The sequence below is a fragment of the Anomalospiza imberbis genome, unplaced genomic scaffold (assembly GCF_031753505.1).
Source record: "Anomalospiza imberbis isolate Cuckoo-Finch-1a 21T00152 unplaced genomic scaffold, ASM3175350v1 scaffold_55, whole genome shotgun sequence".
Lineage (NCBI taxonomy): Eukaryota > Metazoa > Chordata > Aves > Passeriformes > Viduidae > Anomalospiza > Anomalospiza imberbis.
Window position 1 is genome coordinate 182,498 of NW_027100162.1, and position 14,338 is coordinate 196,835.

Consider the following 14,338-nt stretch of genomic DNA (forward strand, 5'->3'; position numbering starts at 1 on the left):
GCACATGGAAAAAGGAGATACCAACTCTCCTTTCACCCATGTTGCTGAGAAAATAACTGAACGTTACCCTCATTCAGCATTCACCTCATTTGTCTTTTTCCTAACTTCTGTGTTACTTTATTTTTGCTTTACCTCTGTTTGAAACGCACTAACTTTTAAATACAATTAAAGGGGACAAAAATCATCGAAGCAAAAGAAAACTATCTATTAGTAAAGATTCAGCTGAGGAGACATGAACACACACACTCTCAGAGAAAAGGCAATCTTTCTATCCCCTTTATACCTGGCCAGGGAGGTCCCTGTCCCCTTTCCCCTTGGATGGGTACTTGGGAACTTCCATTCTGTCCAACTGCCAGCTCTTCTGTCCCCTCCCCTCTCATCCTGCTTCCTTTTGGTCAGGTCTCCAACCCCGTCCCTCCCACAGCAACACCCAGCAAACCAACCTGAACAAATCCAAACCACAAACAACACACAGAACCAACAAATTCCATTATTTCGCTTCATAACCTTTTGGCTGCAGCAAAACATCACCTTATCTCTCACACCTCCTCTGATACTGTTCTTTTCTTACTGATGTCTAAGTTCTAGATCAAAAAAGGTATTTGCAGTTGTGTGGGCCTTGGTTTCCCTGTCTCAGAGTAAAGGACATCCCAAAATCGTTTCCCATGGAGTCTGATGTAGATTTGTGGGTTTTTCTTACTCCATGAGTGCTCACTCAGTGCCCCAGAGCTCTGTGACCACATGGGCACAGGGCTGTGCTTAAGGTAAGTGCTGCCTGGCATTCTGGAGAAGGAGACCTGGAGAAATACATGCCAAAAGAGCAGCTTGGCTTGAGCCTGCTCTGTGTGGCCCAGCAGCTCTTGGTCAGCTCAGAGCAGAGGTGGGTGAGCCACTGCTTGCCCAGTGTGGGCTGGGCAGACGTGCTCACCCAGGGCCTGTACTTCACTGGGGGTCCGTGTCAGGGATCCTTCATGAGCCTTCCTCCCAGCAGCTGAACCTCTCCCTGCTCTCTCTCGCCTCTCCAGGTGTCGTCAGTTCCCCTGAAGCAGAACTTGTTTCAGATTTCCCCACCAGAGGTGGTATTTCAGAACTTTGTCGCCCATGAGGTCTCTGAGATGGTGCTGTCTGTCACGAATAAGGACAAGGTAAGTGCTGGGGCGTGGAGCTTTAACACTGTGCTGGAAGAGGAGAGTGGTGTAATTCCCAGAGTGTGCAGCAAAGCAAGTTATCTGCTGCAGCACATCCACAAGAAAATGTCTCAGCACCTTTGTTCTGCAAGATGGTGGAAATCTTCCTGTGCTGGGAATTCTCCCCTGATCTTGGCCATGTGTTGATGGTATCTATCCCAAAGGAGCTGCCTTCTCTTGAAAGCTCTGGATTGATAGGAATGTTGAGGGCTGTACAGTTCTTGCCTGCTCTCAAGCTTTGCCTTGAGTGTACACCACATCCTGTGTCTCCTTGGTTCATCTTGGCTCCTCTGCCTCTCTCAGCCTGTTTGGCTCCCTTTGTGCAGCTCACAGTCAAAGCTCAGGGGCTGAGTCTTCTCCACTTTGTGCTGGAATCACTTTTCATTAATGGCACTGGCACTGCAGGAAGTGTCTTCTGAAACAGCCCTGGAATCAGGCTGATGTAACAGAAGCAGCAGGAGGCTTCAGGTGCCACTTCGGGCTCCTGCTAGGCTTCATCCAGCTCTGCTCAGGTTTTCCAAAAGCACCATGGTGCTCTGCTTTTCCTTTGGAGAACCTCAGCAAATCCAAAGCCACGTGCTCCTGGAGGTTTTACCTTCACTTGAAGAAATTGTGATTGTTTTGCAGTTTCCCAAGAGAGTTGAGAGGGACAAAGCTGAAAAATGTCAGCAGTTGTGTTCCACTGTAAAGAGGAAAACTGAGACCATTTGAATTTCAGTCAGGGCAGCATTTTCTCAAATGAGCCTTGTGCCAAGAGCAGGCTGATGGCAAGAGACGGGAGGGAGTCAAAATCATCTGGTTTAGACTTTCTGAGAGCATTTTGGTGCTCAGGGGTTGATATCTATGTGCTAGAAAATGCACATTTGCTGTGTCTGTGTTTCCCAGAGGGCAGAACCTGGCCTGCTGGCTGCAGGCAGGAATGCCCAGCAACCCAGCTTGCCTGCACAGGCAGCAAGAACCCCTGGAGAGCCAAGATTGGCTTTTAATACTGGAACCACACTGTGAGTCATTGCTGGTCGTGTTTCTCCAGGCAGAAAATGCCTTCGAAGTCCATAGTTGGTAGGCGCAGCCTGTCTGTGTTTCTGTCACTTCTGGCAAGCTGATTGCTCTCATGGTTTCATGATTCTTCCTTGCTGCTTTACTGCTCATTTAAATTCCCTTTGCCATCTCCTTTTTTTAGGGGTTGTCTTGCTGTGTTCCTTTTGCTTTTCAGGTTTGCTTTTATTCCCAGTACGGCCACAGTGTTTGGTCTCCTCTCTTGCTGGTCTGCCTGCATGACTGTATCCCCAGAACTGCCCTACCCAAACCTCATCTGCTAGAAGGGAATTTCTTCCTTCCCCCAGGATAACGTGCTGTTTTGCTTTCAGGCAGCACATTCCCCCTCTGGAACACGACTACTGCATGGCTGTGTGCAGGCAGGAGCCAGCAGGTTTTTTGGCCTTGTTGAATATGCAGAGGACTTGGTTCAAGTGCTCTGTCTCCATCCTGCTGGTGCTGACCTGCTCGGCCCTTCCTTCCCACCAGGCACTGCCCTACTGCCCCCCTGCTGGCCAAAATGCTGGACCCAGACAGAAGGGATTCGAGTTCACCCTCGGGAATTATGTGCCTGTACCTCCACAGCTGAAAGTGCTTTGGAAAAGGGGTCAAGGAGGGATGTCACCAGGGCACGGACAGGTCTCCTTTCATCCTGTGTCCACAAGCAGCAAAACCATCGTTTCATGTTTTTCCTGCAGTTTCGTCGGGTGGTGAAGGTCTCCATGGAGAGCTCGCCTTACTTCCAGCTCACGTGCTCCAACGACGCGTACCGCGTCGTGCTGCCGGGCGCGTCCGCCCCTGTGCGCATCCGCTTCACCCCCGACGAGAACAAGGTGAGACTGGAGGAGCCAAGCCACAGAATTCTCTCCGAAGCCACTGTTTTCCCTGCCCTCGGTGCACCCCCACATTCCATGCTGTGAGCCTGGCTCCAGGCCATGGGCAGGCAGCCTGCAGCCACTCACAGCCTGGCACGCGCTGTCAGGCACTGCGCCCGGGCCTGACAGGCTCTGCTGCCCCTCCCTGCACATTCCTGAGCGTTCCCAAGGGAAGAGCACGGGGAACAGTGAAAATGACAGAGGGGTGTTGATAGATCTTCCGCCATCTCTAGGTACAGTGGAAGGGATTTCATTATTGTGGAAAACACTAGAGGAACAGAGAGGTCAGAGAGCTTTCCTCCTTCCTGGCTGGCAACAGCTTCCCTGCCTCACCCTGGGCTGGAGCAAAGACGGTGCTTTTTCACACCCTGTGTTCTCCAGCCTTGCAGCTGTGCTGTCCCAGAGCACAGCTGACCATGATACAGCTGCAGGGCCAGGGCAGAGGATGTGCTGTGCCCGTGAGCCCGGCCTGGCACAGGCACACGGGGCTCTAGGTGCCCTTAGCCAGCAGGAGGTTGGTGCGCTGCAGGGGCCTTGGTCACCTCCCTGAAAGAGCTCGTGTAGGGCAGGCACAACCTGCAGGCAGAGCTGTGACCCCAGAGCCTGTGGCAGTGACACTGCTGTGGCTCCGTCTTCACGCCTGTCACTGTGGTGGCTCTGTCACCTGGCACCCGTTCCCTGCCAAAGGTGCTTTTGTGGGGAGGTTTGAACACCAGTGCTGGGGCCCTGGCAAGTCTGATCTCAGTGCTGTGATCTGGAGGCTTGTTCATACAGAAGGGTTTAGGACATGGCATGGAAGGGAGGAAGCCTTGCAGGGAAGCAAAGAGAGGCTCTTTCCAACAGCATGCTGCCGCCTCTTAGCACTGTTCATCTCCTGACGTGGTTGGAGAGGCAAAGTTAGAGGGCAGTTCTGAGCCAACTGATGTTTCTACACCAGGCCAGAGGTGCAGGAGCTTTTTGGGTGCAGCTGTTTTCTCATCTTCTTTTTGCTGCTTAGAGTCACTATAACACTTTGTCCTATTCTCCAACAGTGGGAATATAGAAACCTAAAGAGGAATGTCCTGTGTTCCCTAGCTCCATGTTCCCTAGAAGGGGCTTAGGAATTATTTAGCATCATTACAATTTAGAGTAAAAATTAGGGTGTCCTAGGGCTGTTCTCTGGATGACCCAAGTGACAAAAGAACTTAATGCCACTGAGGTTTTGCAAAGTGCACTGGTGCCTTTAAAATGTGACATATTAGTAGAACTTAGTGTTCATTTTAGGGTGGAATAGGTAAATTGATGCCCTTGAAGGGTTATAGGAAACGGTTTTTCTTCTGCCATGGGGATGGCACTAAATGTCCCGTGCTGAGCTAGTTTCTTTTCGTGCAGGATTATTCCCACGAGCTCGTCTGCATCACTCCAAGCGAAAGGATAGTTGTGCCAATTCGGGCCATTGGTGCCCGAGCTATCCTGGACTTCCCTGAGCAGCTGGACTTCTCGGGCTGTCCGGTCAAGTGCAGCACCCAGAAGACTCTGCTGGTTCGCAATGTCGGTAACCGGGCAGCTCGTTACCAGCTGAGCACCCAGAGGTGAGGATCTGTCCTTGTGCAAAACACCTTTGGGTGATAACAGGGCTGGGAAAGAGCAACAAAAGGAACCAGAGCATTGCAGCTGCTGCTCTCTCTCTGTGTTGCAGTCCTTTCTCCGTGGTTCCGGCCATAGGAACTCTGGGCGCTGGTGACAGCATGCAGGTGACAGTGGGATTTCACCCGCTGACGACCGGTGACCATTCCGGGTCCCTGTGCTGCAGCACAGGTGAGTGCTGGGCCCTGCACGGGGCACAGGACAGTTCTCCACCGGTGCTCCCTGTGTCCCATCCCCCTCCATTCCCTCTAGAGGTCCCTCCCCTGTTCAGCTTTACCCCAAAGAAAACGGAGAACTCCCTGGTGTTTAGGGGGTTGATAAAGTGGATCCCCTCTAACAGGGCTAAGATTTTTGGACTCCTGTTTTTCTGGGAGTTGCTGAGTGGAGGAAGGAGGAACCCTGACTCTCCACGACCGTGTGGCTGTGCCTGGGTGAAATTTTATTAATTTTATTTTATTCCTGGTCAGTGCTGTATGTGAGGTGTGAGGTTTCCATCAGACTCTCTCCAATGCAAATGTGTTTCTTGCACACCTCTATCCCATATGCTGCTTCTCCACTGGCTTGTCACAGACCCTTTTGCTATGTTGCCCTTACACATATATTTAGTTTCTGTCTAATAACATTTCCAGGCCCTCGAGTTCCTGTTTGGTGACAAATCAAGACAAATTTTTCCCTGTCCCCATTTCCCAGACTGTTCATGCTATTGCAAACCTCTCACATCTATCTCCCATTTGATTTCTAGACTGAGGAATCCCATTCAGCCTTCATACAGAAGCTGCTCTGTACTTATTAATCTTTCCTTTGTCCCTTTTTTATTTAATTTGAAATGCTCCAGCTTGGTTTTTGAGATCGGAACAATATAAAATATTTCAAGACTGATGTGGCTGTGGGTTTGGACAGGGAGATGATGATGATTTTCACGGTGTTCATTTTGTAGTGGTTTGGCATATTGCAGAGCCAGGCTGGTTGTGTTTCCTCACCTATGTCCCCTCCTGCTGTGGGCTGTCACTTCACTTGTTCCTCTGGGCCTCCTTTTGCTGCCCACATGCCCCCAGGTGTATTTTTTTGTCAGCAACAAGGGATCCAAGGGATCAGGAGAGACAGGAGTCTTCGTGGGATGCCCAGGGAGACCCTGGGCAAGCCAGGACTGAACAGAGCTCCTCAGCGTCACCTGAAGGACTTTGATGCAGAAATCCCCGTGATCTGAGTGGGTCACCAGAGCACACTGACAAATCTCACTGCACATACTGTCACCTTGGGGCCAAATCTGCACAAACACTCTCAGAAATAAGGTGTTTAAGGAGGTGCCCAGGACATCCTCACGCTGTACACCCAGAGCTGTCAGGATGTGATAAATGTACTGATCCATGGAACTGCTCATTCAGCTAAAAGCTGTGACACTTTCTTCTGTGACCCGTGGTTTGCTCTGTTCGTTGTGCTTCCATCAGCAACTGAGCTGAGCAAAGACTCCCCTTTGCTTTGTTCCAGGTGAAGAAAGCATCCACACAGAGCTCCACGGAGAAGCTGGAGCTGTCCGTGCTGGGTTGAGCACAAATTTTGTGGAGGTTGAGAAGACTTTCATCACCATGTCAAACCACACAACCGTGTTCATTGAAAACAGAAGTAATGTCACGGCCCACTTCCAGTGGAAGACTTTTCCTACTGAGGAAGAAGAGAATAAAGAGAAGAGGAGGTTAGTCTGACAGATGCATTTCACTGAGATACATGGCCCAAGGCTAAAACTGACGTGTGGCCTCGGGGGGGGTGTTGGTGCTTTTGAATGGTTTGGGCCAAGTAAACCGTGCCTGGCACTAGGGTGTGTGTCCCTGCTGGCTTCAGGAGCTCAGCACTAGGCATTCCAGTTCCACTTAAACTCCAGCCACGGATGGCATTTTGGGAAGGAAAGGTTGGCTGCAATGACTGGATTTTCTCAAGTTCTCATTGGGCTTTTGCCTCTCTAATCTTCTTCCTACATGACCTGGCAACATCCTTAAACAGCTCGCCCGCTTTCCAAAGGTGATACACACTCTTTTTTTCCCTTAGTTCCTTCAGAAGCTCCTTGCCCATCCAGGCTGGTTGTCTTCCCTGCCAGCTCGCCTTTCAGCACACAGGGACAGTCTGTTCCTGTGCCTTCAAGACTTCTTTCTTGAAGTATGTCCATCCTTCCTGGACTCCTTTGTTTTTAAGGGCTGTTTCCCAGGGTTCTCCCCAAATCAGTCTCTTGAACAGGCCGAATCTGCCCTCCAGAAGTCCAGAGTGGAAGTTTCGTTGATGCCCCTCCTTGTTTCACTGAATATTGAGAACTCTTATTATTTCACGGTCACTGTACCCCAGACAGTGGTGAACAGATGAAGTTCATTTAGTTATTAGGGAATTTCCTGGTGATATCCCGTACCTGGACCCCAGGGAGGCAGCACGCTGCCCTGTGGAATGGATCCAGTCAATGTACAGGGCCCTCAGCTCCCCTTAGAAGGGAGTCACCTACTACCACTGCCCTTCTTTTCTTCTTAATTCTTGAGGCTGTGATCTGTGTGGCACACCAAGTGCAGCTGGGAGACTCTCCAGACAGAATTTTTTCTTTAGTGTCATCTGCCTGCCCCGCTGGAGCCAGGCCTCATACCTGTTCTGTCAGGGCACCTGGGTAGGTGATGGGGGTCAGGACGGAATTTTATTACCTCCCCAGCAGAGACCCACTTCCATTCCCCACTGTCTCCTAGGCCTCCTCCTTCTGCCTGATCCCAAGAAGGGCCGGGCTCCTCTGGCTCCTGCTGAGCTTCTCTCAGGGTTGGATGGGTGTAACTCCACCAGTTTATTTCTGTGTCGCTCTCCCTAATGCTCCTCAGCCTTTCCACTCCTTCCTTAAGCTCTGCCACCGGGCAGAGCAGATCATTCACCTGCCCACACCACACGCAGGTGTCTTTTGCACCTCCTCTGATATTAACACCAGGCTCAGACCCTCCCTGCAGCCAGGGGCCTGGAGAGCTGCGTCCTTCCTGGGAGCTTCTGTTTGAGTTAGTACACTCCTGCTGGCAGCAGCAGCAGCAATGGCTTGTCATCATTTGTAAACCATAGCTGGGGGAAATATAAAAGAAGAAAGAAAGAAAAAAAAAAAAAAGGCAAGCACCTTGCAACCAGCAAAAAGACACAAGCCACTACACAAGGAGGGTGGGTGGCTGCACCCTTTCTGCTCAGCCTGCTTGTGCAAAAACTGAAAAAACGCCGGGCCAAAACTGCCGTGGCAAGCCCCTGGTTGCTGCGGGCCAGGTCGCTTGCAGCCCCCAGAGCCATTTTAAATTGCCTGCAAAGGACCAGGAGATCGACCCTTGCCCACCTGAATGGCTGGTGAGAGGGTCCTTTAGTGCCCTGGGCTTCTTGGCTTTCCAGTGTTCTCTATCTCCTTACACAGTGTCTGACTTCCAGACAAACTCTGTGTGTTAACAAAAAACCCCATGACCCTCTCTGGCTACTTCCCTGGGCTGTTTATTTCCATTTTTTCCCACTTGCCTGCCTCAGCCTGGACCCCAGGTGATCCACTGTCCCCTCAGAACCAACTAGGTTTCCCCAAAGTAAACTTCAACCTGGTTTTGGTTTTGTGGGGTTTTTTTTTTTTTGTTTGTTTTGTTTTTGTTTTGTTTTTTGTTTTTGGTTGTTTTTGTTGTTGTTTTTTGGGGTTTTTTTTCCCCAATTACATCTGTTTTCATGCCAGTTTGTGTCCTAGACTGCCACCAGGACATTTTATTCTTCCTTACTTCCAGTCTTAGGCATGGTTGTAGCTCCAAGGCCCCTGTCCTGCTGTCAGAGCAGCTCTTGAGATCTCAGAGCAGAGAGGACTTTTTTATGAGAGGAGATAGTGCAGGACCCTTTCCCTCTCAGGACATTCTTGCTACCATGCACTGGGATGGGGCCCAAAAAGCTCTGGATTGTGAAAAGGCCTCTCCAGGAGTTTGCTGTCTCCCTCCTGCACAACAAAGTCCCTTCCCCTCTCAGAGCCTCTGCTTTCATGCATAAAACCTTGAATGTCACTGAAGGGGTGCGGTGCCTGAATTCATCCATTTCCATTGGGATGCTCCTGTGAAAGGTAGAGTAGGGAACAGGGCAGGTCCAAAATGGAAGAAACAAAGAGCGATGCTGGTAACATGTAGCTGCAACCCAGCTTTGTCTCCCCTTCCCAGGGAAGTCCTGCTCCGAGATCTTTATCTGCCTCCCCCGAGCAGCTCAGTGGTAGGAAAAGCCACTTGAAGTGGCTGGTGGATTCTCCCTCAGTTTTGGCAGAACCTTTGAGCCAGGAGGTTCTCTTGAGGGCTGCTGGCTTTGGAAACCTCTCCTGAGCTTGCAGGTGTGGAGTAAAACTACCTGCTGTGCCAGTGAGCAGCAAGTTATCCTCTGATCCGTGTGGGACCCCACGGCTTGGGGTCAGCCTTTGCTGGGGAGCTGCTGCTGCTCCTTCCCCATGTGCTTTGCCCTCCTGCACTCACACTTCCCTCTGCAAATATGTGGCTTATTCAATTATCTGCTGGCCTTGTCTCTCCTGTGGCTGCAGGCAGTGTCGTTTTCTGGAGCCGTGGACAGAGACGTGGCTGGAAAACTTAACGGAGGAGGAAAAAACAGAGAAGGAGAAGGGCTCTTGTGAAGATTGCACTGCCCTCCTGAGCGACACGGTCCAGGAGGAGATAGCAAAGGTGCAAGAAGACCCCATGCTGTTCTCCGATGACATTTTTTTCATTGAGCCAGTGGTAAGTGGTAGCTGCATTTTCCTCCTCTTCCTCCTCCTCCTCCTCCTCCCCTTCCTCCTCCCACCCACCCGGATGCGGTCACTCGGCAGATGCTCAGCTGGCCCGATGTGCTGGGAGGAAGGATGTGGAGTTTTGGTGCAGCTGCAGAGCTCGCTGCTAAAAGCGTTTCTGCCCTGCAGGCTCAGGGCAGGGCTGGGAGCCTGACAAAGCCGAGCTCTGCTGCCAGGGCTCGAGCTCAAGGGCGCTCCGTGCGTGTCCTTGCAGTGCCCACAGGGAGCAGTTCTTGTAGGCAGGGGCTCCCCCGTGGTGCCTGGGGTTCAGCAGAGGGTGTTGGAGCTCTGCCAGTTCACATACTGACCTCAGGCTTGCCATGGTTGGCTGGGAAAAGGAGGCCAAATCCAGCCCAAGGTTGATCACAGAAATGCCAATCCCCTCCTGTTACCACGCCTTGCACTATTTCTGAGTGTCCCTTCCAGTGTCCTCTGAGAGCCTGGACACAAGGGTGGAAGGTTTAAATGGGCCTTTTGAGTTCTCCTGCACACACAGACAGAAAACCTTTTCCTTTTCTGCGTGTGCAAGCAAACCACCACATCCTCCCACCAACCAGAGCCCTGATTCTGAGTCCTGGCGTTGTGAGAGACAATAAATGCCTGGAGTCTGCACAGAGCAAAATCCCTTCTCATCTTGGAGTAAACCCCAGAATAATCCCCACCTCTGCTTCCTTTCAAAACAGGTTACACGAATAGTTTTATTTCCAAGGAAGGGGATCATGGTCTCTTCCTGTGAAGAGCCACCAGTGCACAGTGGCAGTTACATCCCACTGTAGCTGACAGCAGCATGATGTGACCAAGGGCTTGTGTCAGAGCAGTAGCAATATTGTGGAGAGTGGGAGCTGATCAGCTGAGCATTGAGAGCTTCCAGCGGTGTGCTGAGCTGGGTTTGGAGTGTTTCCTTGGGCTCTTTGTGTTGTTCACTCATCACTGATGCTCTAAATAAAGGCTTGCAGGACTGTGGTTGAAAACAAGGAATGTGAAGTTTGAAGATAAATGTTTTGCTGTCCCTTTCTGTTTTAGGAGGGAGAAATTGGGCCGAATTGTTCGGCCGAAATCAAGGTGACCTTCAAACCCCTAGAGGCACTGGAGTACCAAAGTGTGGCTTACTGCAGCATCTCAGGTACAGCTCCTTTCCCCTGCCTCTCTCACCCTCAGTGCAGCCACGGTGCAAGCCTGAGCCCACTGGGCTCCCCTGTAACTGCTGGGAAGAGTCCCTGGTCAGCAGGGCAGTGCTGGCACATCCCCACTGGCCCTGCAGCTCCCAGGGAGTCTCCCGTGCAAGGCCAGGGCTCAGAACAGCCGTGTGTGGGTTACTGACCCCAGAACAACCCAGGCAGTGCAGGGAGAGGTTTTCATGCCATGGCTTTGCCAGCATTCCCTCAAAGGCCAAAGAGCTACAGAGCAGAACAGCTTTAGTGAACAAGCACTAAGCCCCTCTAGAGACCACTGACCTCCAGGATGGGTCCATTTGACATGGCTCCATCATCAGGTGGTAGGAGCTGAGTTAGAAATGTGCTCCCTGACCCTGGATCACTCCCACTGCCCAGACACCGCCAGACCAGAGTGGCTGAGCCCCGCTGAGCCCTGGGTGTTTGCGGAAGGAGCACCCTTGGCCAGCACCTGCTTCCGTCCCTGGGTGGGAGTTGTCACCTTGCAGCTCAGTCTGTGGAAATAGAACACAATGCTGAGTGCCAGAAGTTGAGGACTTTGGCAACAAAGTCGTGTGCTTCTGGGCCAGGTAGTTTGGCAATTGCCAAACTCTTCATGAGCTTTGTGCCTGCACTGAATGGAATTCAGAGCTCCTCTAAGTGCATGGGAAGGAAACCTCAGAATCATAGTAAGTTCAGGATGGAATGGACCTCAAAGGCCTCTGGGCAGGGACACCTCCCACTAGGTCAGGGAGCTCCAAGCCCATCCAGCCTGGCTTTGAACACTTTCAGGGCTGGAACCTCCACAGCGCCCCTGGGGAACCTGCTCCAGTGTCTCACCACCCTCTCAAAAATTTCTTTCCATTTCTACCCGTTACTCCTTGGCCTGTCACTAGAGGACATCAGAGATGTTTGAAACTCGGCAGACTGGTGGCTAGGATTGGAAACCAGCCCAAGGAATGGGTTAGAAATTGCAAGTCAGCCGCAAGGGCTATCTCCTGAGGGAACAGAAGGGTCCATATCTTCTCCTGCAGCATCAGGAGCCGGTTGCATCCAGCTCAGAGTCAGGGACTAGCATTGAGGCAGCCTGGAAAATGCAGCGTAACGGAGGGAATTATTGTACTGAAATGGACATCTCTCCCCAGGCTGTGAGAGCAGGCTGCCCCTGCGCCTCACAGGGGAAGGCCAAGGACCCTTGGTTGAACTCAGCTGTCGTACACTGAACTTTGGGAACATTTCTGTCAACACCCCCCACGTTTATGAGGTGAGCAGCAGGGCTTGGGATGGATCCTGATGGCTCCTGGTAGGGCTGTGGAATTCCTGCCAACCTGGGCAGTTGTGAGCAGGGAATATTTGATGTTCTGCTCAGATCTGGGGCCGTCTGGAAGGTGTGTCTGTTGTTCATGAAGCCCCAGTCCCTTCTCTGGGGATCAGCTGGGAGGCTTCCTGCAGAACAACCCTTGGCATGTGAAACCAACACTAGGTCAAAAAGCTGCATGTTCAGAGGCTTTTGTGGCAGTGGCAGACACAAGGCACCTTTGTACTGGGCTGCTCAGAAGCAGCTGGAACAACCTGGCTGTGTTTGAGCTTCAGTCCACTGCAAACAGCTTCCAGTCAAGTGTCTCCTGCTTATTCCTGGAAGCCACAGGAAAGCCATCCAGCTTCCTGACTCAGTGCTGGCCCTTGCAAAGGGCTTGGGAGTTCTTTCCCTTGCTGGCCAGTCCCTCACCACACTTCACCTTGGTGCATCTCTGACTCCAGAAAGATAAAAATGCTCCTGGGAATAAAGCAAAGGATTTTTCTACCTATTTGCCTCCCCCACAATAGTGTCAAGTTTGCAAAAAAAAACCAAAACAAAACAAACAAAAAAAAACCAACAAAGAGAGCAACTGAAAGAGGTGGAAAATGAGGCACTGCATCATGCCAGACACTTTCAAAAGCTTGGCTGTGGAAGGGAAAGACACACTGAGTTTTCCTACCATAAGATGGTGCTGTCTATACATTTAGATGCTGATCCCTCATTATCAATGTATTGTTTTCATGACGTGGGAAAAGGTGAATGAGTAGATGGTACTGCTGGAGCTGTGCTGGCTGGGGCAGCAGCAGCTCTGTGGTGATTCACCACGCAGCTGCAATCACCCCACGTTGCTCTCAGGGCCAGGTCTGAATGAGCTTGGTGATGCTGACCAGAGGTGGAGTGCTCTGTGTCCATGGGATAACCCCAGGGTTATGGACTCCACTTCTGTGGAGTTACCACGGCTTTGCATGAAAACCCAAAGGCAGAACTTGTCCTGTTGTGTTTTTTTTGTTGCTTCTGCCATTCAGCAGCACAAAGCATCCTCTGCCTTTTCTGGGTGTGAATTGCATCATTAGACAACAACTCACCAGAAGGGAAGATTCCACATGTATTTCCATTTTGCTCTCTTGCTGCTGCAGGTGAAGCTGATTAACCAAGGAGCTATTGATGCTCCCTTCACCTATATCCCTTCAACTGCAAACGTGGGCTTCTGCTTCAAGTTTGCGCCCGAGGAAGGCATCATTGCACCTGGTGGGACCCAGACGATTCAGGTCTCCTTCAGTGCCAGCGTGCTGGGGAAGTTTGAGGAAGAATTCCAGTTCAGTGTGGCTGGATCTCCTATGTCTGCGATCCTGACTATCAAGTAAGGACTCTGGGAGCTTGGTGGGCACATCTGTGGCTGTCTCTGGGACATCCCCCACCTACCTAATTTTGGGGTTGAGCAGAGCAGGTTGTGCAGGTGTTTCCTGAGGTCTTAATCTCTGCTTTGATCCTGGAATTGCCTTAGTGTGAGGATGCCTCCTGCCCTGTGTGGGTAACCTGGAGCTGGAACGACTCCTCCCTGCAGGGATCTCCCTCTGCCTTGGGCCATGGCAGGCAGTGGGATGGATCAGCTTTGGGCAGTAGCTGCTCTGGGATGTCCCCCCTGAACACCCAGCAAGGTCCCCAGGGCTTTGGAGGTGGGCCAGCCTGGGTGATTCTGCACCAGCAGCAGTGTTTGTAAAAAATCTTGTTAATAATCCATCCCAGATGGGCAGCAGCAGCCCCACCTCACCTCTCACGGCCATGCTGTGGGGCACAAGCCGTGCTCCCAGCTCCTGTGCACAGAGTGCTCCGCTACCTCCTTTCCACAGCTGGGAAAGGGCTGATGTGGGAGACAGGGAGCTGTGCAGCAGGAGCTGTCCCAAGGACTTGGGCGTCATCCCGTGGGCTGGTGCATAGCAAGAGATAATCCTGGCCCAGCAGAAGGGAGAAGGGCTGATAACAGGGGAGGCAGAGCTCAGTCCTCAGGACCACAGCACATGAGGGCTTGTCCCTGCTAGCCTGAGCCACGTGCTGCTAGGATAACGTAGGGTAAGCAGGAGAGCTGATGCTGGCTGCTCTGGAGCTTTGGAGCTAGGCTGCTGCTGCTGAGAGGCACTGAATCGAGGCAGCAAAGAAATCAAAGCAATCTGCAGTGGATTACACCAATGAGATGAAGGACAGGGATTAAGAAAAAGAAAGTTATTACTTAGCAAGAGAAAAGTGGTGAGTAGGTCTGCCCACAGTAGAGAAGCAAGTATGCTGGCTTTGGTTTTGGAGGAAAAGTGCTGCTTTTTTACTTTGGAAATCAAGAGGGAACCTTTCACCATCAAATAATTGATTCTCCTCTGTCCCTCCCCCAG

The 14,338-nt window shown here is 51.5% G+C and overlaps 1 protein-coding gene across 1 annotated transcript; it reads left to right on the forward strand.

Annotated features, from left to right (window-relative positions):
• Positions 1-977: 977 nt before the first annotated feature.
• Positions 978-13,368, forward strand: LOC137467238 (hydrocephalus-inducing protein homolog). Its single transcript, XM_068178753.1, has 9 exons — positions 978-1,145; positions 2,921-3,055; positions 4,469-4,668; positions 4,776-4,894; positions 6,212-6,416; positions 9,264-9,456; positions 10,530-10,629; positions 11,803-11,921; positions 13,094-13,368. The coding sequence occupies exons 1-9, from the start codon at positions 1,116-1,118 to the stop codon at positions 13,319-13,321; spliced, it is 1,329 nt and encodes a 442-aa protein (XP_068034854.1). The 5' UTR covers positions 978-1,115; the 3' UTR covers positions 13,322-13,368.
• The last annotated feature ends 970 nt before the right edge of the window (positions 13,369-14,338 follow it).

Excerpts from the sequence above, each read along its gene's own strand:
- LOC137467238 (XM_068178753.1), top strand. The coding sequence starts at position 1,116 with ATGGTGCTGTCTGTCACGAATAAGGACAAG. Across the intron at positions 4,895-6,211 it reads GTCCCTGTGCTGCAGCACAG|GTGAAGAAAGCATCCACACA; the intron begins GTGAGTGCTGGG and ends GCTTTGTTCCAG. Across the intron at positions 6,417-9,263 it reads GAGAATAAAGAGAAGAGGAG|GCAGTGTCGTTTTCTGGAGC; the intron begins GTTAGTCTGACA and ends CTGTGGCTGCAG.